Source organism: Lotus japonicus, chromosome 5, assembly GCF_012489685.1.
Source record: "Lotus japonicus ecotype B-129 chromosome 5, LjGifu_v1.2".
NCBI lineage: Eukaryota > Viridiplantae > Streptophyta > Magnoliopsida > Fabales > Fabaceae > Lotus > Lotus japonicus.
The window spans coordinates 64,037,721-64,063,721 of NC_080045.1; the positions used below are offsets into that span (position 1 = coordinate 64,037,721).

At 35.3% G+C, this 26,001-nt stretch overlaps 5 protein-coding genes, 1 long non-coding RNA gene and 8 other non-coding genes across 17 annotated transcripts in view; 9 read left to right on the forward strand and 5 right to left on the reverse strand.

Moving 5' to 3' along the window:
* LOC130721434 (cyclin-D4-1-like) lies at nt 1-2,077 on the reverse strand. Its single transcript, XM_057572234.1, has 5 exons — nt 1,529-2,077; nt 1,370-1,456; nt 977-1,295; nt 749-870; nt 1-460 (listed from the first exon to the last, which is right to left on the reverse strand). Exons 1-5 carry the CDS (start codon nt 1,793-1,795, stop codon nt 179-181), a joined length of 1,077 nt encoding a protein of 358 aa, XP_057428217.1. The 5' UTR covers nt 1,796-2,077; the 3' UTR covers nt 1-178.
* Nucleotides 2,078-4,891: 2,814 nt separating this feature from the next.
* Nucleotides 4,892-9,440, reverse strand: LOC130721092 (nucleobase-ascorbate transporter 4). Its single transcript, XM_057571824.1, has 14 exons — nt 9,115-9,440; nt 8,912-9,009; nt 8,626-8,802; nt 8,307-8,407; nt 8,127-8,202; nt 7,981-8,040; nt 7,193-7,371; nt 6,824-6,920; nt 6,414-6,500; nt 6,269-6,327; nt 6,068-6,159; nt 5,823-5,900; nt 5,282-5,442; nt 4,892-5,195 (listed from the first exon to the last, which is right to left on the reverse strand). Exons 1-14 carry the CDS (start codon nt 9,215-9,217, stop codon nt 4,977-4,979), a joined length of 1,587 nt encoding a protein of 528 aa, XP_057427807.1. The 5' UTR covers nt 9,218-9,440; the 3' UTR covers nt 4,892-4,976.
* A 2,702-nt stretch (nt 9,441-12,142) lies between these two features.
* LOC130719980 (uncharacterized) lies at nt 12,143-13,030 on the reverse strand. The gene is made up of 2 exons (XM_057570566.1): nt 12,782-13,030; nt 12,143-12,724 (listed from the first exon to the last, which is right to left on the reverse strand). The coding sequence occupies exons 1-2, from the start codon at nt 13,028-13,030 to the stop codon at nt 12,143-12,145; spliced, it is 831 nt and encodes a 276-aa protein (XP_057426549.1).
* A 1,745-nt stretch (nt 13,031-14,775) lies between these two features.
* Nucleotides 14,776-15,944, forward strand: LOC130720466 (cysteine-rich and transmembrane domain-containing protein WIH2-like). The gene is made up of 3 exons (XM_057571114.1): nt 14,776-14,928; nt 15,041-15,230; nt 15,756-15,944. Exons 1-3 carry the CDS (start codon nt 14,874-14,876, stop codon nt 15,799-15,801), a joined length of 291 nt encoding a protein of 96 aa, XP_057427097.1. The 5' UTR covers nt 14,776-14,873; the 3' UTR covers nt 15,802-15,944.
* A 949-nt stretch (nt 15,945-16,893) lies between these two features.
* LOC130720465 (LIM domain-containing protein WLIM1-like) lies at nt 16,894-19,362 on the reverse strand. The gene is made up of 5 exons (XM_057571112.1): nt 18,753-19,362; nt 18,162-18,258; nt 17,988-18,034; nt 17,717-17,800; nt 16,894-17,622 (listed from the first exon to the last, which is right to left on the reverse strand). The coding sequence occupies exons 1-5, from the start codon at nt 18,888-18,890 to the stop codon at nt 17,428-17,430; spliced, it is 561 nt and encodes a 186-aa protein (XP_057427095.1). The 5' UTR covers nt 18,891-19,362; the 3' UTR covers nt 16,894-17,427.
* Nucleotides 19,363-19,812: 450 nt separating this feature from the next.
* TRNAP-UGG (transfer RNA proline (anticodon UGG)) lies at nt 19,813-19,884 on the forward strand. The gene has a single exon. It is a non-coding gene; the product is annotated as a tRNA-Pro (tRNA).
* A 77-nt stretch (nt 19,885-19,961) lies between these two features.
* The window catches only part of LOC130716809 (uncharacterized), a 9,715-nt gene continuing 3,675 nt past the window's right edge, over nt 19,962-26,001 (reverse strand). The window contains exons 3-9 of one of the 4 annotated variants that reach the window (XR_009012177.1): nt 25,414-25,557; nt 24,490-24,690; nt 24,280-24,378; nt 23,671-23,975; nt 21,772-23,583; nt 21,562-21,667; nt 19,962-20,376 (exon numbers count right to left, since the gene is read on the reverse strand). This is a non-coding gene — a long non-coding RNA (uncharacterized LOC130716809). Of the gene's footprint in view, nt 20,377-21,561; nt 21,668-21,771; nt 23,584-23,670; nt 24,379-24,489; nt 24,691-25,413; nt 25,558-26,001 lie in introns of all 4 variants that reach the window. The other 3 variants (XR_009012178.1, XR_009012176.1, XR_009012175.1) reach the window with 3 other exon arrangements.
* Nucleotides 20,806-20,877, forward strand: TRNAP-UGG (transfer RNA proline (anticodon UGG)). Its single transcript has one exon. It is a non-coding gene; the product is annotated as a tRNA-Pro (tRNA).
* Nucleotides 21,420-21,491, forward strand: TRNAP-UGG (transfer RNA proline (anticodon UGG)). Its single transcript has one exon. It is a non-coding gene; the product is annotated as a tRNA-Pro (tRNA).
* On the forward strand, nt 22,557-22,628 carry TRNAP-UGG (transfer RNA proline (anticodon UGG)). Its single transcript has one exon. It is a non-coding gene; the product is annotated as a tRNA-Pro (tRNA).
* Nucleotides 23,342-23,413, forward strand: TRNAP-UGG (transfer RNA proline (anticodon UGG)). Its single transcript has one exon. It is a non-coding gene; the product is annotated as a tRNA-Pro (tRNA).
* On the forward strand, nt 24,137-24,208 carry TRNAP-UGG (transfer RNA proline (anticodon UGG)). The gene has a single exon. It is a non-coding gene; the product is annotated as a tRNA-Pro (tRNA).
* TRNAP-AGG (transfer RNA proline (anticodon AGG)) lies at nt 24,991-25,062 on the forward strand. The gene has a single exon. It is a non-coding gene; the product is annotated as a tRNA-Pro (tRNA).
* Nucleotides 25,436-25,507, forward strand: TRNAP-UGG (transfer RNA proline (anticodon UGG)). The gene has a single exon. It is a non-coding gene; the product is annotated as a tRNA-Pro (tRNA).

Below are 26,001 nucleotides of genomic sequence, written 5' to 3' on the forward strand. Positions count from 1 at the left end.
AAAATAAAATAGAGTTTGCCTTTATGTGAACGAAAGACTGTACCAAAATCTTGACCTGGGTCTGATAATCAAAGATATAAATAAAAATATAGAATCCAAAAAGCAAGTAACCTCTTCCCTCTTGACAAAAGAAAAGGAGACTCATTAATTATACGAATATAATATAAGAGTATAATAATTATGGTATGATGGTACTGACTGGGACGGAACTTGGGGGACTTCCTTGCTTATCTACCATCGTCGGGTACATCGGGAGCAAAGGTTCCGGCTCCTCACTCGACTCACCACCACCGCAGTTTGTCTCGGAACGAGTGTCGCAGCTGGCGCATGTAGCGGCGTCCAGGACGCCGATTGGGCTAGACGGCGGCGCCGGCTCTGGTCTCCTCACTTTGTACCTAGATTCGAGACACGTGTCCACCATGTACTCCTCCATTAGTTGGTGACAGCATCTCACCATTTCCTGTTCCCAAACAACAAAGATTCATTCATCCATTCATTCCAATTCCAATTCCAATTCCAATAATTAATTAAAAAATGAAAAAACAAATCCAAAACACAACACACAATCCATGTTCCAAAATCTTCCAATTATTTTCATTAATTTATAGATAATTAACCAACTGAGATAAAATATCTAATTTTATATTCATTTTTGGTCCTTATATAATTTTATATTCTGAATTAACCCCAAAAGAATAATGAAATTAAAATAAAATAAATGCAGTAGCATTGTATAGTGTAGTAGTACTTGGTTTACTCTGTCGTGAAAACACAGCAGCGACTCGGAAACAGCATCACGGCGGTAACCAGCTGAGCAGAGCACGGCGGCGGCAGCCACGGTGGACGGTGCGAACCTCGCGAATTCCACCACTGATGAAATGCATGCCACAAACAATCAACATCAGATTAATGCTTCATTCCAGGAAAACAAAATCAAAATCAGGGGAGTGATAGATAAACTGATAATGTTAATTACCACGGGTGGTGCTGATAATGAGATCGGAGGCGGTGGAGACGAACCGGTTGATAGAATCGGAGGAGGAGGAGGAGGAAGAGGAAGGAAGCTTGGCGATGAAATAATCGAGATAATCGAATGGGGTAACAGAACGGAGTCTCCAGTTGAGTTCAGCCATGATCCAAACCTCCATTTTCTGAATCGTTTTGGGTTCGAAAACGAATCTGGGTTCGAACAATTGCAAGTCCATCAACAACGGAACTCGAGGCTCCTCCATTTTCGCCGCAAGAGATAAACACGCCACTGATAGCAGCTGAAACACCCACCCATAACTCGATCGCTGCCAAACAAAAAAAAACATGAATCTCTGACTTTGAAAAAACAGGGGAAAACGAAAAACAGAGAAAACGATACCGGAAGAGAAGCGCGTGAGAGAAAACGGTCAAGGTAGTTGACAGAGAGAATCGCCGTCACTGGCCGAAACTCGTAGAAAGCGTGAACCTGCATTTACCGATTTTGCCCCTGTCAGACCAAACAGAGAAACATTGATTCTAGAATCGATTGCGTTGTTACCTTCAAGATCCACGTGATGGCGTCCAAGCGTTTGTTGATATCGACGGAGTTGTTGCAGCATCGCTGGAAGTAATCGCTTCTCGGCATGTGGCGGGTCTCTGCGGCGATGAGTTCGGCGATTGTTTCCTCGTCGGGAATCGGCGGAAGAGGTGGCGGAGATGGGCGGTTGATGATGCTCCTCCATTCACCCCAGAACATGCTGGTGGCGGAGGAGTGGTCTGGCGAGGGGTACATTGAGGGTGGTGGTGACGGCGGCGGTTCCGTCATGGTAAGGGAGTGTGGGTTGTGTGATGGGTCATTGATTTATAGTGGTTGCTTTTGCTTTCTCTATGTGTGTGTGAAGGTTTCTGTTTTGTCTGTTTGCTCTGCGCGTGTGGAATTGGTTGCTGCAGAGTGAGTGAGTAGAGACACACGATACACAGACACAGTGGTAGTGGTGGTGTGTTTTGTGTTGCAGAAACGAGGAGTTGTCAACAACGGGTGATTGGGGGTAATGTATGTATATTAATGGTTGGTTCAATGGCAGTGAGTGAGTGAGTGACATATGAGGTGCTGATTTTTTTTCCTTGTCTCTACTCTTCACTGCTTTGTTTTATTGTTCCAAATCATTTACTTTTCTTCCCAAATTGTAGTTACTGTTTGCTTATCATCTTTAATTAACCTTGCTCTCATCCATCTCACCTTTTCAAGATGTTTGCTAGAGCCAGCTAGCTACATTTTCTCATATGATGAAGGAATTAATGTTAATTACTGAAATTCTGTTTTAAATGCAATAATAGTTGAATAATTAATTATTTTGTATAGTTACAATTATTCCATAGTTATATAAAATTATGTGTTCACATCTTTCTATTCACAATCAGTAGTGAGATAATGATGATTGATGTAATAAAAAAAATTGTATGAAATGAGATGGAAGAGTGAGTGATGAAAGTATATTAAAATTGTAAAAGAAATTTAATATTAATGTATTAGTAATGAAATAATTTTAATTAGAAGTATAAATACATGAGTCGGTGCAATTTAATACAAAATTAATACATTGAAAAAAGTAGGAACATTTAACGTATATATTTAAGATTTGTTCTTCGGTTTTATTGCAAGTGTTGGCATATTAACTCATGTTTCCTCGATCGTATCATTGTTTTTTTTACAACTATACGCACGATACGGGAGAATGATTCGCACGCGCGTGACGGCGGTTACTTGATATACTCGCCAACTTATGCTTTGTTTGGATTAGTAAAAATTAGATGATGAAAATTTGACACATGAAAAAGATTTAGAAAAGAGTGGTGCTATATGGTACGAGCAATATAAGGCACGAGAGCGACGACAGTGATATATTTCCTTAGGTCGATGTGCAACTCCAAAAATATCCCCCTCATTATTATATTATTCCAGAAATAACCCCACCCATCATCTCCTCTCACCTCACCACACAGGTCCATCACCAACATGTCTGCTTCACGCCCAACTGAGTGACACAGGCACAGGTACCCCGACACCACCGTGCCTTCGAATATTCCTCAATCGATCGAGTGAGATTTCAATTCTTCTACTTACAGTTACAACTTCTGAAATCATTTGTTGAATGAATGAAGAATGGAACTCAATTATGCAGTGGATCTATATGGGTTCTTCCTCTACGTCACCCTCCTTCTCTCCACTTTCTTACCGCAAAGCCGGAAAACACCGCCGCATACACCTTCCCTTACAGATCTGGAGGCTTGCGTCGCAACCTCCCCAGCTACCATGCCTGTAGCGCATATGGTGGCTTCTCCAAGGCTTGCTCTGTTATTTTTCAGAACCTTGGAAGATGATTAATGGCGGTGCGCCAGAGGGTTTGGCGGAATTGATGTCGGACGCACTGACGCAGAGGGACGTGAGGTTTGCCACGCACGACGGAGACAAGTGCTTGCTCGCACATCCACAGGAAACATGGAGATGCCGCAGTGCAGAAGGCAGATTGTAGATGTAGCAGAAAACATGGAGTTTCTAGCGATATGTAGCACCAAATCAATGTTTTATTTTTATTTTGAAATTGATTTTTTTGAAATAAAAAATACTCGTGCCTGGTCGTGCTTCTAAATCTCGTGCACTTTAGCATTTTCCTTTAGAAAAAGGACAAATTAAGTCTATTTGGATGACACGTGAAAAGCGGTTGTAAAAGGGTTTCATATAGTGGGGACCACAATTGTAGAATTCCCACAAGAATTACCTGATGTGAGAATATCCTGGTCAAAGACAAAATATATTTATTGACTTATTTGTAAATTTTAACATGTTGGATTATATGAAAACTCTTAAATTTAATTAAAAGTTAATTAGTATATACTAAATTGTGAATATTTCTAACACATGCATCTAATGATCTAATTACATCTCCCAAAACCCAATCTTATTTCTTTTAATTTTTTAATTTTAATTGATTTATGATGTGACAAGATAATGAAGCATAATTATCTAAAACTTTTTTTCTCTCATTTTTTTTTCTTCTCCTTTTTAACTCACATCCAAAGAAAATTATGGGCCATGCCTGAATAAGCCCTCTGCCAGAAGGCCATATATTTCAAGTCCAATTCATGCATAATCAATTTGCACATTCCTAGCTAGTTTTTTTTTTTTAAATGCTAGTTTTAAAAAATGCGCACATTCCTTATTGACCATTTTTTTTTCCACATTCCATTCTCTACCCGAAAGAAAAAATGCAAATTATTTTTATGAATTATTGTGGTATCAAGTGAACACAGGAGACGAGAATGCCGATGTGTATGTGCTTAAATTTTGGTTACGTCTAACTTTACCTAAAAAACCAACTCAGAGTGCGCGTTGCTCATAACTTATGAGGACTATTTTAATCATATTTCTAACAATGTTAGACTTTCTCAACATACTCCTCATGCATTGTCAATGCATGACATATATAGCATAAAGTCGTAAAATCTGCAAGAATAAACATATGTAGGTGACTCATATATAAGTTGTATTCACGTGTAGGATAGACTCTAATACTATCTTAGAATTTTGGTTAGGCTTAACTCTTTGCAAAAACCTAGCTCAAATGTGAGAGTTGTTCTACCTTTATAAGGACACTTTTGACCACATCTCTACTCAATGTAAGACTTTATCAAAAGTATGCCAATATGGGCCCAAATTCAATTCGAGGCTTCAAGCCTACTAGACTTTAGTTGTAGAGGGTAAATAAGTTGATTCATTATGTTGTCCCATGCAGATTGCTAATGAAGAGGATATTCTACTTCAAGTAGTGCCTTTGATATGCAAGACAAGAACTTACATGCTAGTCACTTTCAGTATTCTTATAATTTACCATTCATTTTGCTGGAATGTTTTTAGAGCCTATTTGAGTAAGTATATATTTATATAAGACAATAAAATTGTCAAGAGAATGCCATATTTCCTCTTGTTTTTTGAAATGGAAGTGCACTCATAATGAAGGGAAATATCTGTTTAGGTTCATAGGCAGTGAATAGAACTCTTCATTTCTGTGATCCTGATCGAAGTTCCTGAATTTTTCCCACCAGTGTCTCCCACTGTCTCGGCGAGTTGAGCTGTGCCCGCGACTCAGAGTGACATCCAGCAAGTAAGCAACTATAATTGCCACAGTTGCTGGGGATGAGAAAATCACTTGCACTATGTTGTTGAACTGTATAATGAGATTTTACAATGAACCAGTAAGAATCAAATATGGCTCAAGCAAAATAAAGAATTTCAGGCAAGATTTACACTTACCGCAATAGAGCCGGTATGAACAGGGCCATGTCCGGATAGCAACAGTTGTTCATTGAAATATTGCGGAACTGATAGGCCCAGGAAGAGAGAAAAGCCAATGATGAACATTGATCTGTAGCTATTTAGATTGCAGAACTGAAGATAACCAAGGCCAGCTGAAGCTGCTCATCACAGAAGAAACATTACAATCAGATCAGAATGAGAAGGATCAATACATTAATAGCATGTTCGGATTTCTTATAATCAATTCTGGCACCCAGAAGCTACAAGCTTCTCCCCCGAATTGATTTTACTTTGGAATCAATTGTAGAAGAATTTCCAGACATGCTTTAAGCTAGCACGACTTAAACAGAAATACATTTTACATGCTAAGTTCTATTGCAATCACTCATTTGTTTTTGATTTCTAGATGACTAACTTTTGAGTTGTCACCTATGAATGCACATAAAGATAGTAATATTATAATACCTGATCCCTAATCCTGATTGATATGAAATAATTTTCAAAGTATCTGACAATTAAACAGATAAACCATACATACCCACATAGGCGAAGAGAACACAGTAAAGAGCTGCTATAATTGGCAATGGTATTGAGGCAAGAACAGCTCCAAATTTACCTGACAGTGAAACACAAACCTGGATGCTGTTAGCAAAAAGTAGTAGGCAAACAAAATGACACATAAGTATGAGCAAATTGTACACTACAAACATATAAGTATGACCAATGTGTAGCTTTCACCAATTGATCAGAATGTTTAGAAATTAGCAGAAGCTGATGCAACACCTAATATAGAGAAGAAAAGCATGAATCCTGCTGATATTTCAATGACTCTCCGACTTCCAACTCGCGTTAAACCCAGTAGTCCTGCATTTTCACTTAATGCCAAGGAAATGAAAGAAAAGTAAATTAGATAATGTCTTCATTAAATTTTTAATAGTAAAGGATAAATTTTAATATAGTAATATTATTGTTATAATATTGTACACTGATGCAGTAGATCCAGTTGCTGCGCCAAAAAAGCCATCTACAAGAGTACTCACACCCTGAAATCATCACACTTTAACATTTAATTCTAATGTCCAAGAAGTAAATGCATATACAGATGTAATGTCAAGTAATCACATAATACCAGCCAGCCAACACCGCGGCTAAGGACAGAGGGAGGAATTGGGGTTGCACTGCTAAGTCTTGATGTTGCAATGAATGTCCCAGTTGACTGTCCTCAGAGAATGAAAAGGACAAAACTTATATCAAAGTGTATCCAAATAGAAATAAATTTAATCATGTTCCTTCTAATTAGTAATTATCAAAATCACAAGAAGAGAATATAAAAAAGAACAAAGGTAGTTCGCAGAGAATTTTGACAAGTCAAAATGTCTAGCTCACGAAGTCATACAGATAATGGTACATATTCTAGTCTAGTTACTAATGCTAGCATTAGTAATGTCATCATTCGATCCAAAAATATAACAATCATCCCACACAAGTTGGTCTATATTAAACAAAAAACGAAAGAAAGAAAGAAGGATTAAAGTGAACCTCTATAATTGCAACAAGCGAAGCAGCAACCATTGCAAAAGTATCACCAGCATCGAAAGAAGGCCTTCCCCATTGAAATGGATATGGAACTCTTATCCTGCACAAATGGAGATAAATCTAATCAGAAAATAAAGCTTTACATGACCATCAGCACAAATGAAATTGTCATTAATGGAGTAAGAGATGTACAGAACATATTCAGCTCTTTTGTATACAGTAATAAACAAAGGATATTATGATATTATATCTCTTGTCCAGAACCTATCTCTGCCTACTTTGATGCTTTGGAGACCTGGATATCATCTATAATACATGGCTTTGAAACATTATATGAGTCTTGTAAACAAAAACTAGCTACATAGGACTGACCATGGAGCAGCACTGATTAATCCGGATCGATCGGTACGACAACTGAATTGAGTTGTCGGGGATCTTTTATTATATGCTCCAGCTGCAGTCAAAATCTCAGCAAAAGCCCATACAATTCCAATTGAGACTAGTAGCGCAAATCGATCAACCCCTTTTGATTTCAACTTCTGGGGAATATACTGCAAGGAAATTGATTTGACAAAAGTAGAAAGATCAATTTTAAATGTTGAGCTATTTTGATCAATAAAATGCACATACAATAAGCGCAATCACTTGTTACAAAGTTACACTACCACTTTCACGACCTTTCTTCTTAAATTTTATTTTAGAGTCAGCCAAGTCAAATGAAATTATGCAGAAAGAAATGTTAGACAGAAGCAGGTACTGCATATATCTAAGCAACCTACTAGGCAGGAATTGTTGGAAAATTATGTGTATTTCAAAAGTTCCAAGTCCCACATTGCCTATGTGATGAATCTTCTAATAGCGAATAGCATTTGTGGATAATGTAACAAAATTGTGTGCTCTTCATCCAACAGGAATTTGGATAATGTAACAAAAAATTAGAGCTTGAACTTTTCACCTTATTATATTGTTGCTATACAAATATTTCAAAAGAACGAATAACATGTGTGGATGATACTCATTTTCATCAGAATCAATTATGGAACCCATAAACTACTCACAAAAACTCCTTTTTAGAACTGATTATGGCTTCAGAATCAATTAAAGAAAAGTTTCCAAACATGCACGCAATTGAATTGGGTGAGAGAGGGAATAATACATACCTGGGACAGAATAACCAGAATAACCAATGCAGGAAGACCAATTTCAACACAATCTGCCAACTACAAGAACCAAAGGAAAACCAAAGTTTATGTTTGTTAAATAATTGATAATACAGATGAAACAGATTAAGCACCAATGTATGTACTCTTGGAAACCCTATTGCAAAGAGTCCTAGGCCAGTAAGGGTGACAAGGGGAACAGCACTGAGAGGGCTGAGAAACCTGCCATATCAAAAGTCAATAAAACTGAGTTCTTCTACTTCCAAAGAAGAAAAAAACACAGTAACCATAAATAGACATTCTCAAGTATCATGTCCATATCCTACCTGGCAAATATCCTCCAGAATCCAAAAAAGCCAATGATGATTTGAAATAACGATGCTATAATAAGTGCCCCTTGTATTGCTCTCATGGATCGTTTAAATCTCTGATAAATTCAAAATCAATTGAAATCAGTGACATGCACCAACACATTTCCCCATTTCCAAGTAAACTCTTGCTCCTTCCTCTTTTTCTCATGAAAAGAGCTCAGCATTTCTAAAATATTCATCAATTATTGCACAACAACATGTATACACTCATGGTTTCAAATTGCGGCCTACAACCGCAATTGCGGCCGCAGCGTAAAACCCTGAACACACTAACCTGATGTGGATCAGGAAATACACTCATCCTGCTAGATGAAGCAATGGAAACAGCAGGAATGATGAAAGCATAGGATGCCCCCACAACCACTGGAAGCCTTGTTCCAAACCATGTTTGCAGCAGTGTGTTTATGCCAGCAACAAACAGCAGAGTCTGTATCATTTCAGCCTTCTCCACCTAAGATTTCCAAAAATAACAAGAAATGGGGTTCAAACAGAATGAGCAAACAAAACAAAAAAACACATGAAATTGTTCAGGAAAAATAGAAGTCATCAAATTTCATTACATTGCCACCACCCATCAAAGGGACAAGAATGGTTGAAACAATGACGATGGTCCCAAGCATAACCAGATAGTTCTGAAACCCAAGGAGAATCCCTTCAGCTGAAAATCAAATAATTCAACCAAAGGTGAAAATCTTAGCCTCAACAAGAAATGGGCATGAGCTAAAAAAAGCCAGAGAGAAAAAAGAGGTTAATTATCACTTACGCCAAGAGGGAGAGCTGCTAACACAGTAATCAACACCTGGAAGTTGATCCTTCACAGGATGAGGTTCGAATTCATCAGCCTTTCCTCCTCCTCCTCCTGCCATTCTCTCTCTGTGTCTTTGTGTCTGTGTGTGTCTCTGTTTTCTCTGTTTTAGTGTTTCTTATAACGCAGAGAATAAGGAAAAGGGTGTGTACTTTGTCTGATACTAAATGCAGAGAGAGAAAGGATAAGAGTGAGAGTGAGAAGGGGTTGGCAGCGACGTTGTGACTCTAGGAAATGGCAATGTGTGCTTGCAATGCTTTCACAAATGGACTTTTCAACAGAGGAAGCAGTGTCATTTTTATTGGCTGCAGTTAATTATGAGAGTTAATTATGAGAGTTAATTATGAGACTTCTTAATTGGTTTGTTGTGGTTGGCAATGGTAGCTTAGCTTACAATTACTACTACTTGTTTTGGCTTTGTGCATACCTTTTGTGTGTTTTGTGTTGTTTGCTGATTTGAACAACTATACCCAAAAGAGTCAAATGTTGGAATACCAAACATGGAAAATTGATACTGACTTCAATGGTTCACCACCTTTGCATGTTGTCTGAATTTTCAAAATCTTTAGCAAGAGGTTGTAGTTGTAGTTCCTTAATAATTAATCTAAGGCTTGGCAATTTGTTTCCCTTGGATAAAGCTAAGCCATAGCCAGATGAGAAAAGGGTTCCATTGCATTTTGTGTTGAAAGACACCAAGAGTTATGTTCCAAAAATTAATTACTTTATTTGGATGTAGAGTGAAAATGGGAGGATAGAAAATGGGAAAAGGGAAAAAATAAATACCCTTTTGTTTAGGACTAAACTAAAGTATTTCCAACAATGACTTGCTGAAAATTATAATTAAAAAACGAATAAAAAATTGCGTTGTTGGTGTCATGTTGTCTGTGACTAGGATATAAGATAAGATTGAATGTATGTGACGTTGCGCGTGCCACGCAGTTGGTTCTGCCAAAAGCCTGCGTGTTGAACATAAATGGCATGCGCGAATCTCTCCCAGTAACGCCTTAACTTTTAGAGCATTAATGGGGACGACTTAGATGTGATCAAAGTAATAGAGTTTGTAATAAGTAGAAGCCCCTCATTATGATCACCGACTGCGTGCGTCAGATTGACGTTAGCTGCGTAGATACAATAAGGTGTCTGACGTATATGTGTGTCATCCCCAGCTCGTTGGCGCCCCTCGTTTGCCACAATTTCAGTGCAACTATTGCACTTTACCCACTCAACCACCCCCAACTAGAAATGATAAATCCAACCAATAATGGTGCTCTCGGAGGAGATTGTTCAATATGAGGCCACAATTTTGAGGAATTTCCTCATGTGGGTTGGGACATGGGTTAAAATCTTCTCAAAGTAAACTCGGGAACGAAGATGAGGATCATCCCCACCCTCCAAGGTTTCGTCTCACATATAAATTTGTGGATATATAATGGTACTCTTAAATATAAAAAGCTAAGTAGCTTAATAAAAAAATAGTGAATTCTTAAACCCAGAAAAAAACTATGGGAAATTTAAAAAATAATTTCAGTAAATAATCTCTTAAATTAAAGGTAAAAGGTAAAAAAAAAATGATAGTTTATCTATCACATACTACTTTTACATTTTGAATTGCTTATTTTGAGAGCTTCACAACCTGATGTTAAATTTTAATTTATTCTATTTAAACTAAGTTTATGTATTCTTCTATTGGGTTTAATTTGATTAGTCAAATGTGGGTCTAAATTTAGTTTATAACCAAATATTATATATCTCTCCAATCGAATATAATAAAAAAGGCGAGAACAAATTAAATCATCTCAATTATAATAAAGTTCCCGCAACAAAATTTAAAAAAAAAAGTTGATAATGTCAAGTTTCACCAACTAACAATTTATCTTAATTTTATTTCTGTAATTAATTAAACATACATAATTTAATGGTGGTAAATTTTTTATATGGTTATTTTTTTGATTTTTTTACGATTGAGACGAGGCATCATAGACGACGTACCCAAAAAATTCAAATGTAATGATGCTGATATATATGTGTTTTACTCTAAAAAAAAAGATATATATGTTTTTTTGTTTTTGTTTTTGTTTTTGAAAGTAATGATGCTGATATATATGTTTGATACAACCAATAGTATTAGTTTATAAAATGGAAAATGACACTTATGTGGGGGTCATGACACTGACATATATACATGTATATTTATGTTTCCATGGATAAAATTACGGAGATATCCATGGAATTCAAGCACCCTCAACGATTCCTATTTTCATCTGATTATGGAGGATTCCAAAGCTAGCTTTGTCTGCCTCCTACGTACGAGGCATGTCGTTTGCTTCATGTTAGGCATAGGGGATATCACATTACTTAGTGCGATTAGAAGACAGCCCTGTGAATCTTCATCATGAGCTTCTGATATGAGATTTGTATATCTTCTGATTGAATGAATTCAATTAGACATTCGTGTAATCGTACGTGTGCATGCAGGCAAATAAATAATCAAGTACAAGGCATATTTTGAATAACCAGTTAACCACTCACTATATTTTCAACAAATGTTAAAAATTGACTCATGTGATGTGCAAAACATATTTTGAATTTCGTGGTTGGTGTGTTTAGTGTGTTTGAATAATTAACTAAAATATGAAATAGCTTTCAATTTAATTTATAAGAAGAGTTTCATCAATTTTTCATCTTAAAATTTTAGTCATTGTGTTGAAGACGACATCGTTCTTCTTTCGTGTTTTCACTTAAAAAAAAAGAGTAGTGAATTTCAATTTTGCTTAATTAATTCATATGCCTTTAAATTTTGTCTTATATTTTTTCTTTTCTAGTTACGTCCTTAGGTATTTTAGTCTTATTTTTTATATAGTCTTTAACTAACTTATTTTAAACAATGCAACCATGCAAGAGACTAAACTCACACACAGGGGCGGATCCAGACCTTGAATATCAGTGAGGCTAAACATAAAAGCAATCATAGACTAAAAGAAAAATATTATAGATAAAACCATGAGAGAAAGTTTCTCATGGAAATAGAAGAGTTTACATTATAGTCCAAGAGTTTACAATGAAAATCGTCTACCATTATTTGAAAATGTGCTAAAATAACATCATTGTCAATTGTTCCAAGAACATCTCTTTCTATAAAAGTTACAAGACGATCATTTAACCATTGATCACCCATTTTGTTACATAACTGACTCTTCACAAACTTCATGGCTGAAAACACACGTTCCACACTTGCAGTAGCTACCGGCAAGACTAAAGCCAACTTCAGAAGCTTATAAACTATATCAAATGTGTTGCACCTTTTTGTTTCCACAAGTTTTGCACAAAGATCTGAAAGTCCTTTTAACTTTGCAAATTTTGGATCACTTCGAACATTTCTAACATAATTTTGAAGCTGATGTCGCACTACCACTTCCGGCACATCAACAAAATCATTTAGATAAAGTTCAACCATCCTCAATAATTTTTTCACATCAAAAGCTTCAAAAGATGATGAGGGATTCAAGCATGAAACACATTGTAAAAATTCAGTATTCTCTTCATCAAATCTAGCATTGAGCTCATGCAACTACAAATCTAAAACACTAAATAAACAATCATGCTTATAATGATGCAAATTAGAAACACTAGAAGTGATAGCATGTCGTCTAGGTTTCTTCCCTTGCACAAACGGTGCATCCAAATCAGGCACATCAATATCATGCTTATTGCAAATTTTCATAACCTTAGATATAAGTTCTTCCCATCCATCATTCCTCATTTCTTGCAATTCTTCTTTGGTGGCTTGGACAAGTGATAAAGCATTCAAAAGATCTTGATCACGCTTTTGTAGTGCTTCACTTAAATCATTTGTAAATCCTAAAATCTCAACCATCATGTATAACATGAAAATAAAATCAAAGGATTGAAGCACTTCTAGCAGAGTGAGACTGAGAACAGAGAAGAAGCGTGCGTATTTGAGAACTGGTGATAGAAAACAAATAATTTTTCTTTTTTTTTAACCATATAAAATTAAAAAAAAAACAATAAAAATCGGTGTGGCCAATGCCACACCTGGCCCCTTAGTGGGTCCGCCCATGCTCACACATCAAAATTAACGCAATACTGATAATCTATGTCGAAATATTGCTTATATATAAAATAATTTCTATGACATATTTAGGGTTTTCTATAACATATTTGGGGTCTGTCAGATGGCTTTGAGGGTTTTTCTTTTTTCCTCTTGGGTGTCTTTGGCTTTGAGGTTGCCTTCTTTGGGTTAGGTTATTTTTTGCCGTTATTGACTTTTTGACCCCTATTGAGGAGGGTTGTAAATCGGTTGACTACATCCTCGTTAATATTATTTTGCTTTTTCTTGTAACAAAAGGAACAAAAAGACGCAAAAAAAAAACAAACTATCATAGGACATCCCTACACAACAGCGGGATCACAGACAAAGGCGGAGCCTTCCAAACACAATAATGTTACTTACACATCTTAATTTTTTTGAGGTGAAAGAGGTGGAATGAGGAGAGAGATAGAAAGAAAAGAAAAAGTAAGAGAGAGAAAACATGAGATGTGATAGATATGATAAAATAAGAGAGATATAAACAAAAATAGGTATAAATGATGTGTTTAAAAAATGAGGTGTGTATATATATCATTGTTGTTCCAAACACGCGGAGGAGCATGCGTATGAGAGGCAAACTTTGCTAGAACATCCTCCACACTATTCCGCCGGTGCGAAATGCAAATAAATGTAACACTCCACTCCCAAACTAACATCATCCAAATAACATCAATAACATTATTTTGCTTTAAAAAAAACATATTTATTTTTTATCTTCGCAGTACGTATTTTTTGGCTTTTAATTTTTACAACCCAAGAGGATCAAAATCCTCCTTTGCTTCTCGCTTTTTCTTGGGGAGGCTGAAGACTCTCTATGGTCCCTAATGTGACAATTGACTTGCTAGGGTACAAAATGTATTTAGGTAATGACGTAAAATAATTTAAGGCATTTTTCTTAGTTGTGAAGTTTTTCCTTTGTCAATTCAAATGATATATTATAATCTTCCAAATTAATGACTACTATAAAATCCATGGCCTCCCATGTGAGCCTGAAAAAACAAATCCAAAAATGAAAGCATAACACCTCCCACAGTAAGAAAACATCCCACACTATAAAGATCTTATCTTGGTTTAAAAAAAATAAATCCTATCTTGTGTTTTCAGAAAAAGAAGAAAAAAAGAATAGTTTATCCAATTGACCTATTTTAGAGAAATCAAATCTCAATAAATGCTATGCGGAAACATATAAATTTTAAAGTAAAAAAGAAAGAGAGACGCGCATTTGACACGGAATATGCTATATCTCTAAAAGTAAAAGAAAACCAAAAATGAAAAAAACAAATTGATGGCGTGAGAACCGTCGATGTGGCAACAGTTAATGACGTGTCATGATCCAGACGATTCACTAGAAGTTTCCACCAAATAAAAACTAATAAATAAAAATAAAAAATAATAAAGAAAATAAGAAACCAACAATGCTAAGGAAAAGCTTTCCTCGGTTACACCTTCCTAGGTATCAATAAATATTAAATAAATAGATAAATAAAAATAGAAATCATATTATACTATATTATATTATATTATATTATATTAGTGTGTATATATATTCTGCACGCAGCAGCAACAACAACAACAACGCCTCTCATTCTCTCTCTCTCTCTCTCTGATCATGAGTTACTACAACAACCAGCAGCAACCGCCCGTCGGCGTTCCTCCGCCGCAAGGTCCGCCGTCTAATTCAGTTTATTTATTTATTTTTTTAAACTGTTGCATGTCTACGTTGTTGTGTTGTGATTTTCTTGAATTTGACCGATTTGATTTTGGATTGAATAATAGGTTACCCGGCGCCGGATACTTATGGAAAGGACGCTTACCCGCCGCCAGGGTACCCTCCGCAACAAGGTTACCCTCCAGCAGGGTATCCGCCACAGGGCTACCCTCCGCAGTACGCTCCTCCTCCTCCTCAGTACTCTCAGCCTCCGCCGCCTCAAAAGAATTCATCTGGCCCTGGTTGCATGGAAGGATGGTATGTGATCCTCTCTCTCTTACTCTCACACAACCATTAAAATTAAAATTAAAATTAAAATTGAAATTGAGGGTGGCGAGTCAGAGTAACGACGGTGGTGTGTCACACCGTCAGCGGTTGCGTGTTGGTTTATCTGTTTTGTTTTGATTGGAATTGGAGTCTTCATCACGCACGTTAGTTTTTTATTTTGTGTGGGGTCCGGGGTGGTTGTCATCTCATGTTCCTTAACCATGAAGTCGGGGGTTTGATCGGTTTAATCAGGTTTGATCCCTTGACTTGATGCCTGACTTTAGGAATTAGTCACTGCTGTCGGTGGTGTTGTACTTCTAGACAACAATATTGAAATTGACCATTAGTTAGGAGTAGATTTTGATTTTTCAGTCTGACCTAAGTTTTTTTGGGGAAACGGGGACTTATTGATTTTTATGATTTTTTTTATAACAATGAATTTATTATTTTTGACTAATACATTGTGTTCTTCTGCATCGATTGAAATTTGATTGAATTTGTAATTTTTTTTTGCAGTTTGGCTGCTCTGTGCTGTTGCTGCCTCCTGGATGCTTGCTTCTGAGAAGACATTGCTTTGGACAAATTGAATTTGCAAGTGTATTTTGAGATTGGGAACAGAATGAACATTGTCCTTAATTAGTTTGCCTTTGTTTTTCATTGTTGCTCGTGAACTTTTATGAATATAAACTATTGCTTTCAAAGATATATTATATGGCCTCATTCACAGGATTCATAGGTTTTTGCTTCATGTATACCTTTACTTAGGCCATTGAATTGAACATTTGGAATTTTGCTAATGTGATGACGCATTGTGAATTGCATTTTGTGCTAGTGGACACAACATCACCGACTCGTCCACAATTTATGTGTGTGCTTTGTTGAAACGTGAGTCGTGTTCCAATTTTGCTCAACACTGATCCATTGTCTCTAGTCATTCATTGTGTTCAATGGTTGTGAATTCCATGAATCCATGTGGATAAAATTTCCTAAAGTTACTGTAGTCATATATAGCTGGGTAGCCTATTAAGATTGGATGGTTGCGATTAGAATTGAACTTCAATCAAGGTGGAATGACTAGGAAGCCATTATTGAATAATTTTTGACAAAAGTAAATCCAAATATAAGTTGAACACAAGTTTAATGGTTGCAAACACGTAAATGGTTGTCATTTATTTAGGCGTGTGCTTTTGATGATTTATTGGTATGCTATGCATCATTTTATTTACAAAGTATTTCAATTCAATTTGAGTCAAAGAAACATTGACACGCAATGGATTGCTTTGAGTTTACTGAAGGACCATCGGCTTAAACAACACTCTCTTTTTAACTTCTCCAATGTCAAAATATAGAAAATTCGGACAAAATAAGCAAGAGGAGCAAAGAATAATGCAAATGCAAAGTAGATTTTTTTTCACAATGAACTAAATGCTCAGTAGATAGCACATCATTTTCTATTCGAATATGGAATTTAGGTATTTTATCTTGTGATCAAAATTAGGTAAGTGTCTTTCACATACGAGAATTAAAATTAAGTATACGTTTTTTGATACTCTTTTTTCCACCTCTTTCTACCTCAAAGAGAGGCGTGAAAACAACATTATTCTGAGTTAAATGGGTGATCACTTGTAACATACCACAACGCATGTTAAGGATATAGAGGTTCTTCATTTTGAGCTGGAAACTCTCTTGTCGAGAGATTATGTGCTTACTCATTAGTTGTTTTTTTTCTTCTGTATATTGTTTTTCAGATGAATTACAAAATATGGACGAGGTAAATTAGTAATGAAGTTGATTTTGGTTGAATGCAAATCAACCTGACTTAAGTCATTCAGGGTATTGGATTTACTTATTTTAATTTTCAAAACTTTTTTTAATAATGATGGAAAACAAGACGTCTCAAACATAAGTAAGCCATAAAACTATCAAATTTAAACTAGCTATCACCTTCTTTTCTATTCTTTTAAAACATGTTTATATTAAAAACATAAGACAACACTACTTTGGTGAAAAGTTAAGAAAAAGAAAAACTGATTACTCGGCTTGAAAACTCCAAATACACTAGAGTTGGGTTAACTGTTGAAAACATTTTGTGCCTGTCTCATTAACATTTAGTTCACAAGCAAAAACTCCATTGCAACATAATGAATTTGGAGCACCCATCGTATAAAACTGCAACCATCTCTTCACATTAAGCAGCAATTTCTGTGACAGCACCTTCATTCTCAAGCTGACTGTAATTTCCTTTCTCTTTGAAAAGTTGAATGTGATGGTGTTTGCAGTAGAGCTTTCCATCATGGGTAACAAAATTTGATGAGCTTATAGTACAACCGCCGCGGGTACATTTGAAGCAGCTTTTGTGGTAGGGAGTCTTATTTACAGTAACCTTTAATAGAATAGCAAAAATGACATTATTAGTATTAATAATTAGGAGGAGATGTAATAAATCATTCAATGAAAAATGCTAATTAACTGGTTACCCTCTCAGTTGGATAAACTGTCTTATTGCAACCAACACATTTGTCTCTGGTGCCCAAGAACACGTTTGCTAGCACTTTGGCATTCTGAGGAAAATTGAACAAAGATTAAGTAAATTCTGAAACAATGGAAATGACAAACTTTGCATGATAAATGAAGCATATTTACTACTAAACAGCAAACTTGGAAATTTTTGTTCAAATACTGTAATATATTGAAGAATGTTTACATAACATGATATTTGCATGGTAAGAAAAGCTACAGAAAAATCACCTCATTATCAGTGATCTGTCTTTCTGGTTTCTGAATTTTAGGCGTTCCTGTGATAATGAAAGCAGAGGCAACAAAAACAAAAATGTTAATCACTCAATGATTGTTTGGATCAATGTTGTCAGAATTGATTTTGTCTCTTGGAATTTCTGTTTCTGGTTAATAAGTCAATTATACCTTCAAAGCTTTTGTCAAGGCGCCCAGTTCGCTTGTAGAGTTGATCATAGTGAGGTCTGCAGTAGAGTACACCCTCAAAAGAACAAAAGTTGCCGAGCTGCAAACAGAGTTACAACAAATTTATATATATTTTTAAGGATCATTGGTTTAGTAACAATTGTAGTGGGTAGAGACTTGTTCTTTTAACAAAAATGGACTTAATTCAGTCTCATTTTGTAAGTTTAGTCAAACGAATTTAACTTTAACAAAATCAGTACATAGTACAACAAACTTTTAAGAATGGTAATGTAGTGAACTCTTCAATAAGCTTACATGTATTTAGGGACTTTAGAATTGAGGGATGAAAGCAATATAGGACATGATAGGAGTAGTTTATTTGAACTTATCTTATATGTAAACATCATATGACCTACATATCAGCTGTTTTGAGCTTATTTTCATAAGTTGTTCAAATTAGCTTATGAATAAATGCTTAAACAAGCTTCTCAAACTAACTTATGATTGAATTGTTATGCAATACGCGCTAATGGATCATAAGCGCTTGATAAGCTGTTTACCCAAACACAGACATATATTGGTATATAGTCATACCTTAAGGGTGTTCTGGCAATGGTGGCATCGGAAGCATGCTTTATGATAGATTCTGCCATCTGCGGTTAGCTTGTCAACCAGGTAGACTGTTTTGTTACAAGCCATGCACTTTTGTGTGGTTCCTGCAAAACTAGCCATGACTTCCTATGCTTCACAATAATGTAATTTTTCCAAAGTTTCTCTTATGCTTCTGTTTCTCTCTTTTTTCTCCCTCCCCTATAAAACATGTGAGAATGAGATGAAAGAAATCAAAGGGGAGTTGAAAAAAACTGAGAGAGAATTGTGGACAGCAGTGAATTGCGGATGACAAGTAAGAGATCTATAAATATGATGATGCAGTGTTGAGTTGTCTATTATAAATTTTGAATGACATGAACAGGATTTATATATATAGAGAGAACATAGATACACTGATGAGTTGGCTATCCAACTAACATTCTGTCCGAATTTAAACTAATCTATAGATATTTGAGTAATAATACCTTCAATAGGGTGATGCTAAAAAAGTCCTATCCATAATTTGTAGAATCCTGAACATTTATCTATTATTACTTTTACATTTTTAGGTCTTTTCTTTCTTTATTTTCACTTTTCTACCTCTTTATTTTCTCTACACTTGTCTCATTCAATTTTTAACCTTTGTAAGTCCAGGTACAATAAAAGCTGAAAAAATGCTTCTTTTCTTTTAAAAGAAACAAATCAATATCTAATAACCAAAAATATTAAAAAGTTTCTGGAATTGATAATGTGAAAATATAGGGTAAAGTAGTTTTTTTTTTCCCTAAAAAATCCATAATGTATTTGGGTGTAATTATAGGAATTATTTTTTTTGGTACATTGGAAAATAATTATAGGAATTATAATGTAATGCAATACAACTTATACATACTAAAACTCAAACAATACTAAAAATGTGAGTTCTACCATTTTAGTAATGAAATTTTGTGAACATATGAGATATACAATACATTAATAAAATAAGCAATGTTAAGGCTTAGAACCCTTCCTAAAATAATTTCCATAAGCCAATGTAATTTTAGATAACAAAACTTTCATGGCAGGGCATTTGGTCTAGTGGTATGATTCTCGCTTTGGGTGCGAGAGGTCCCGAGTTCGATTCTCGGAATGCCCCATTTTTTTTACATATTTATCTGTGTATTTTTATTATTATAAGTGTTTTTCATTGACTCAGCACAAAAACACATCTGGTCCCAAAAACAAATGATTGAACACAATCATTGATTCAATTATTCAAACCATTACTCATGTTTGACAAAAAAAAAAACTATTACTCATGTTATGCAACATTAGCAATATTCTTACAGTAACATTTACAACACATAAACGTGAACCTGCATATCAAATCACATGATCCAAATTACAAGCTATCTGATCTGTTGTAAGCCAGTCAAGAAAATTAGTATCACACCAACAACAGAAGACGCATCAATCACCTTGGTACCAGTTCAGAATATAACATACAAACAGATTCATAGGGCAGAACTTGAGCTTCAGGTCTTTGCTTTAGAATGTTTTATAAGCCTATCAACAACTTTATCGGCTGGAGTTCTTGCATGAGATCACGAGGCAACAAACTTTTCTATCTTTTATGGATTTCAGTTCCCTGCAAATGTAAATGAGTCAACATTAATGAAAGAAAAGTACATGTACATTCTGAAAAGCTAAATTCTTCAAATTTATGTTAACAAAGGCATGTGTCTGAGTAGCCAGAATTACATTCTAACTCATAAAACCATCAACTCTTTCTTCACAATGTCAAAATTTTATGATATTGTGGAAATATAGGGTGGAGTAGCTTCTTCTTTAATTCCCATAAGTGTATTTGCATGTTAAAATAATGTAATGCAACACAACTCATACATACTAAAAGTCAGAAACAGTATTAGAAATGTGAGGGCTACCATTTCAGCAATGGAATTTAGTGAACATAAGAGACATAAGTTAATATAAGAAGCAATGTTATGACTTAGAGCCTTTTCTAAAACTATTTATCCAAACTAACTCCATTTGAAATAATAAAGTTGTCAAAGCAGGGCATTTGGTCTAGTGGTATGATTCTCGCTTTGGGTGCGAGAGGTCCCGAGTTCGATTCTCGGAATGCCCCTACTCTCATTTTGATGATCTGAAAGCTTGACTTGTTAATTGCTTATTGAGTACCAAGAAGCATCATTTTTTATTTTGTTTTTTGTAGATCTGGAAACTGACAAGTTTGACTTAATGTCTGAGACTCTGAGTAAAGTTAAATAACAAAATGGGCCAGAAGCTGCATGTGAGACATGGATAGTTTTGGCTGAAAAACATGTTAATAGAAATTTATGTTGAGAGTCAGTTTTATTTTTAAATAAATAACAAAAAATCAAAATCAGTTCTGATAAATAAGTGCCCTATATTTGATAACTTCCATAGAAACAAATGTTAGCTTAAAGTATTAGTAGCTCATCCAGCAGTCCATTATTATTATGAAAGGACATAAGAACATCTGTTATATGCTGGCATGGTTGAGAAACAACTGACAAGTGGCTCTTCTCAGGTAAGCACATTTGGTCATTTACATACAATCTTACTACACAACTTCAGACCATGTGATGTGCATAATTTAAAAGAACACTGGACATTGATTTTAATAAGCTTTTGTCATCTAAGCTTGGGCATTTGGTCTAGTGGTATGATTCTCGCTTTGGGTGCGAGAGGTCCCGAGTTCGATTCTCGGAATGCCCCAATTTTTAATAGACTTATCTGTGTTTTTATTATTAGAAGTGCTTTTCATTGACTCAGCAAAAAAACATACCTGGCCTCAGAAACAAATGATTGAACACAATCATTGCTTCAAACCCATTAATCATGTAGCATTAGCAATTACCTTACAGTATATTTTACAACACATAAACATTAACCTGCATATCAAATCAAAGGGTTCAAATTACAAGCTATTTGATCTGTTGTAAGCCAGTAAAAGAAGTAATTAAAAAACAAAAACAGATGAAAATTAGTATCACACCAACAACAGAAGAAACATCAATCAGACAGATTCTTAGGGCACCATTTCAGCTTCAGGTCTTTGCTTTAGAGCGTTTTACAAGCCAATCAACAACTTGGTCTCTATCCCTCTATCAGTGATGGATTTCAGTTACCTTGCAAAAAAAGTACAAGTATACTCTGAAAAGCTAAATTGTAGAAATCAAGGTACCAAATTACAATTAGCAGGAGCAGACAGAATCACTTAGTGGCTATGAGTTATGGAATATGAACTGCTTTGTAATTTCTACGTTGCAACAATAGTTAACTGAACTTCACTTTAGTCAAGCTTCATACGCAGCTTGGTTAGGATCATCTCACCATCTTATACATCTAGACACACTACATAATCTGTTCTGTCAGGTCTTGCTCAGACAGAGCCCCAGGGTTATCAATCTTATTACCAGGAACCAGCAGGGGAATTCCATTTAAAGAAGGTTTGCTTAACAAGTCATGGAGGTCACTTCTAGTGACAGGTAAATTGTGATAATCAGCTGCACCAACAACACAACTGCGAGTTCCACCATAAAAAGATGATGATAATCATACTTGGAGATACTTCACCATATAGATATTCTAAAATGAAGTTAACAATAAACAGCAAAAAAACAAGTGTAAAGTTGAATGTCAGTGCTATCATTTCAGTAATGAAATTTTGTGAACATAAGAGACATAAGCTAATATAAGAGGCTATGTTATGACTTAGAACCTTCCCTAAAATCATTTCTCGAAACCAAATTCATTTTAAACAATACAATTTTCATAACAGGGCATTTGGTCTAGTGGTATGATTCTCGCTTTGGGTGCGAGAGGTCCCGAGTTCGATTCTCGGAATGCCCCTTGTTTTCTTGTTTTGATGATCTAGAAGCAGATCAGCTGGACTTGTTAATTTCTTATTAAGTACCAAGGAGAATCATATTTTATTTTATTTTATTAGTTTTTTTTTTAAGATCTGGAAGCTGACAAGTTTGACTTGTTGACTGGTTGAGTTAAATAGCAATAAGCACCAGAAGCTACATGTGAGACATGAATAGTTTTGGCTGAAAAACATGTTAATTCTGAATGTGTTGACAGTCATAGTTTGACTTTTAAATATAAAACCAGATCTGGTAGATAAGTGTACCAACTACCAACTTGATAACTTCCCTAGAAACACATGTTAGCTTAAGGTATGACTATTGGTTTGTTTTTTGATAGGCAAATGTTAGTTGTTAGAAATGTTAGTAAATTAATCCCTCCTCCGGGTTCGAACCCGGGACCCTTCACCCTTCACCCCACCCAACCCTTATGTCCCTAGCTCTTACCACTTGAGCTATCCTTCGGGGACAGGTATGACTATTGGTAGTTTCATCCAGCAGTCCATTATCATGAATGGACTTAACACCAGCTGTATCTGTTGGCATGGTTGAGGAACAACTGACAGGTGGCTATTCTCAGGTAAGCAAATTTAGTCATTTTCATGTAATCTTACTATACAACTTCAGGCCATGTGATATGCATATTTTAATAGAAAGCTGGACATATATTTTACTTAACCTTTGTCATCTCAGCTAGGGCATTTGGTCTAGTGGTATGATTCTTGCTTTGGGTGCAAGAGGTCCCGAGTTCGATTCTCGGAATGCCCCTATTTTTTCTTTATTTATCTATGTATTTCTTATTATAAATGTTTTTCATTGACACAGCACAAAATCAAACCTGGCCCTAAAAACATCAATCTTAAGAAAAAGGGTTGAACATTACTCATGTAGCATTAGCAATTATCTTACAGTATAATTCAGAACACTTGGACGTGAACCTGCATACCAAATAACACGATTCAAATTATAAGCTATCGGATTTGTTGTAAGTCAGTCAAAAAAAGTATAAGAAAAGGAAGACTTACATTAGTATCACACCGACAAGAGAAGGCACGTAAGCCAGCTTCGTATCGGTTTGCAATACAACATACAAACAGATTCGCAGGGCAGAACTTGAGCTTCCGTTCTTTGCTTTAGAATGTTTTACAAGCCAGACAACAACTCTCAATGTTGGCTGAGTTTTTACATGAGATCATGAAACTTCTCTATCTTCGTTGAAATTAAAGTATGACACTATAATAGCAGGTGCTTACAGAATAGATCAAATTACTTAGGAGCCGTTCATAAGGTAACAAAACAAAAGATCATAATAATAACAGCTATGAGGTACCTGACATGCAATGAAGTTTTGTGACGAAATTTAGTAATGAAATTTAATGAACATAAGAAAAATAAGTTAATACAATAAGCAATGTAATGTATGACTTAGAATCTTTCCTAAAATAAATTATCGAAACCAAGCTCATTTTACACAATAGAGTTTCCATAACAGGGCATTTGGTCTAGTGGTATGATTCTTGCTTTGGGTGCAAGAGGTCCCGAGTTCAATTCTCGGAATGCCCCTTTTATTTTTATATCTACCAATGTAATTATAATTATAAGAGTATTTTCATTGACACAGCAGAAAAACATACCTGGCCCCACAAACATCAATCTTAAAAATATGTTTGAGCATTACACATGTAGCATTAGCAATTATCTTTCAGTATAATTTAGAATGCTAAGATGTGAACCTGCAAATCAAATAACGTGATTTAGATTACAAGCTATTTGGTTTGTTGTAACTTGTAAGCCAGTAAAAAAAGTATTGGAAAAAGAAGAGAATAAAAACTAGTATGCCACACCAACAGAGAAGACATGTCAGCCTCCTTGGTATCGGTTTCCAATACAACATACAAACAGATTCACAGGGCAGAAATTGAGCTTCCATTCTTTACTTTAGAATGTTTTACTAGCCAGTCAACAGCTTCATCAATGTTAGTGAAGTTTTCAAATGAGATCATGAAGCAACAAACTTCTCTCTATCTTTGATGGATTTCAGTTCCCTGCAATTGTAAATGAATTAATATGAATGAAAGAAAAGTACAAGCACATCCCGAAAAGCTTCACTGTTGAAATAAAAGTAATCAAACTATAATAGCAGGTGCAGACAGAATATATCAAGTTTTAGCAGCTTAAAAAGACAAAAGATGATTATTACAACAGCTATGATATATCTGACATGCAATTAAATTTTGAACATAAGAGACATAAGTAAATATAAGAAGCAGTGTTAAGACTTAGAACCTTTCCTAAAATAATTTCTCTAAACCAAATTAAGTTTAAATAGTAAAATTTTCATAACAGGGCATTTGGTCTAGTGGTATGATTCTCGCTTAGGGTGTGAGAGGTCCCGAGTTCAATTCTCGGAATGCCCCTTCTTTTCTTTTTTAGATGATCTGGAAGCTGATCAGCTAGACTTGTCAATTGGTTCAGTAAATACAAATACCATCATTTTTATTTTTCTTCTTCTTCTATAGTTTTTGGACATCTGGAAGGTTGACTTATTAATTGTTTATTAAGTACCAAGAAGCATCGTATTTTATTTAGTTTTTGTTTTTAGATCTGAAACTGACAAGTTTGACTAGTGGACCGGTTTAGTTAATTAGCAAAACCTAAGAAGTAACAGAAGCTACTTGTGAGACATGAATAGTTTTGGCTGAAAAACATGATACAACTTCAGGCCATGTGATATGCATATTATATAGAAAACAAGACATAGATTTTACCTATCCTCTTTCATCTCAGCTTGGGCATTTGGTCTAGTGGTATGATTCTTGCTTTGGGTGCAAGAGGTCCCGAGTTCGATTCTCGGAATGCCCCTATTTTTTATATATTAGCACTAGCAATTATCTTTCAGTACAATTTAGAACCTGCAAATCAAATAACATGATTCAAATTACAAGCTACCTGACTTTTTGTAAGGCAGTCAAACAAGTATGAGGAAAAGAAGAGAAGAAAAATTAGTATCACACAAATAACTAAAGACACATCAGTCTCCTTGTTATCGGTTTACAATAACAACATAGAAACAGATTCACGAGGCAGAATTTGAGTTCAGTTCATTGGTTTAGAACGTTTTACAAGCCAGTCAACAATTTATCAATGTTGGAGGAGATTTCACATGAGATCATGAAACAACAAACTTCTCTATCTTTGATGGATTTGAGTTCCTAGCAATTGTAAATGAACCAATATTAATGAAAGAGAAGTCCAAGCACATCCTGAAAAGCTATATTGTTGAAATCAAAGTATGAAACTATAATAGCAGGTGCAGACAGAATAGATCATATTACCTAGCATATATCCTTAGGGTA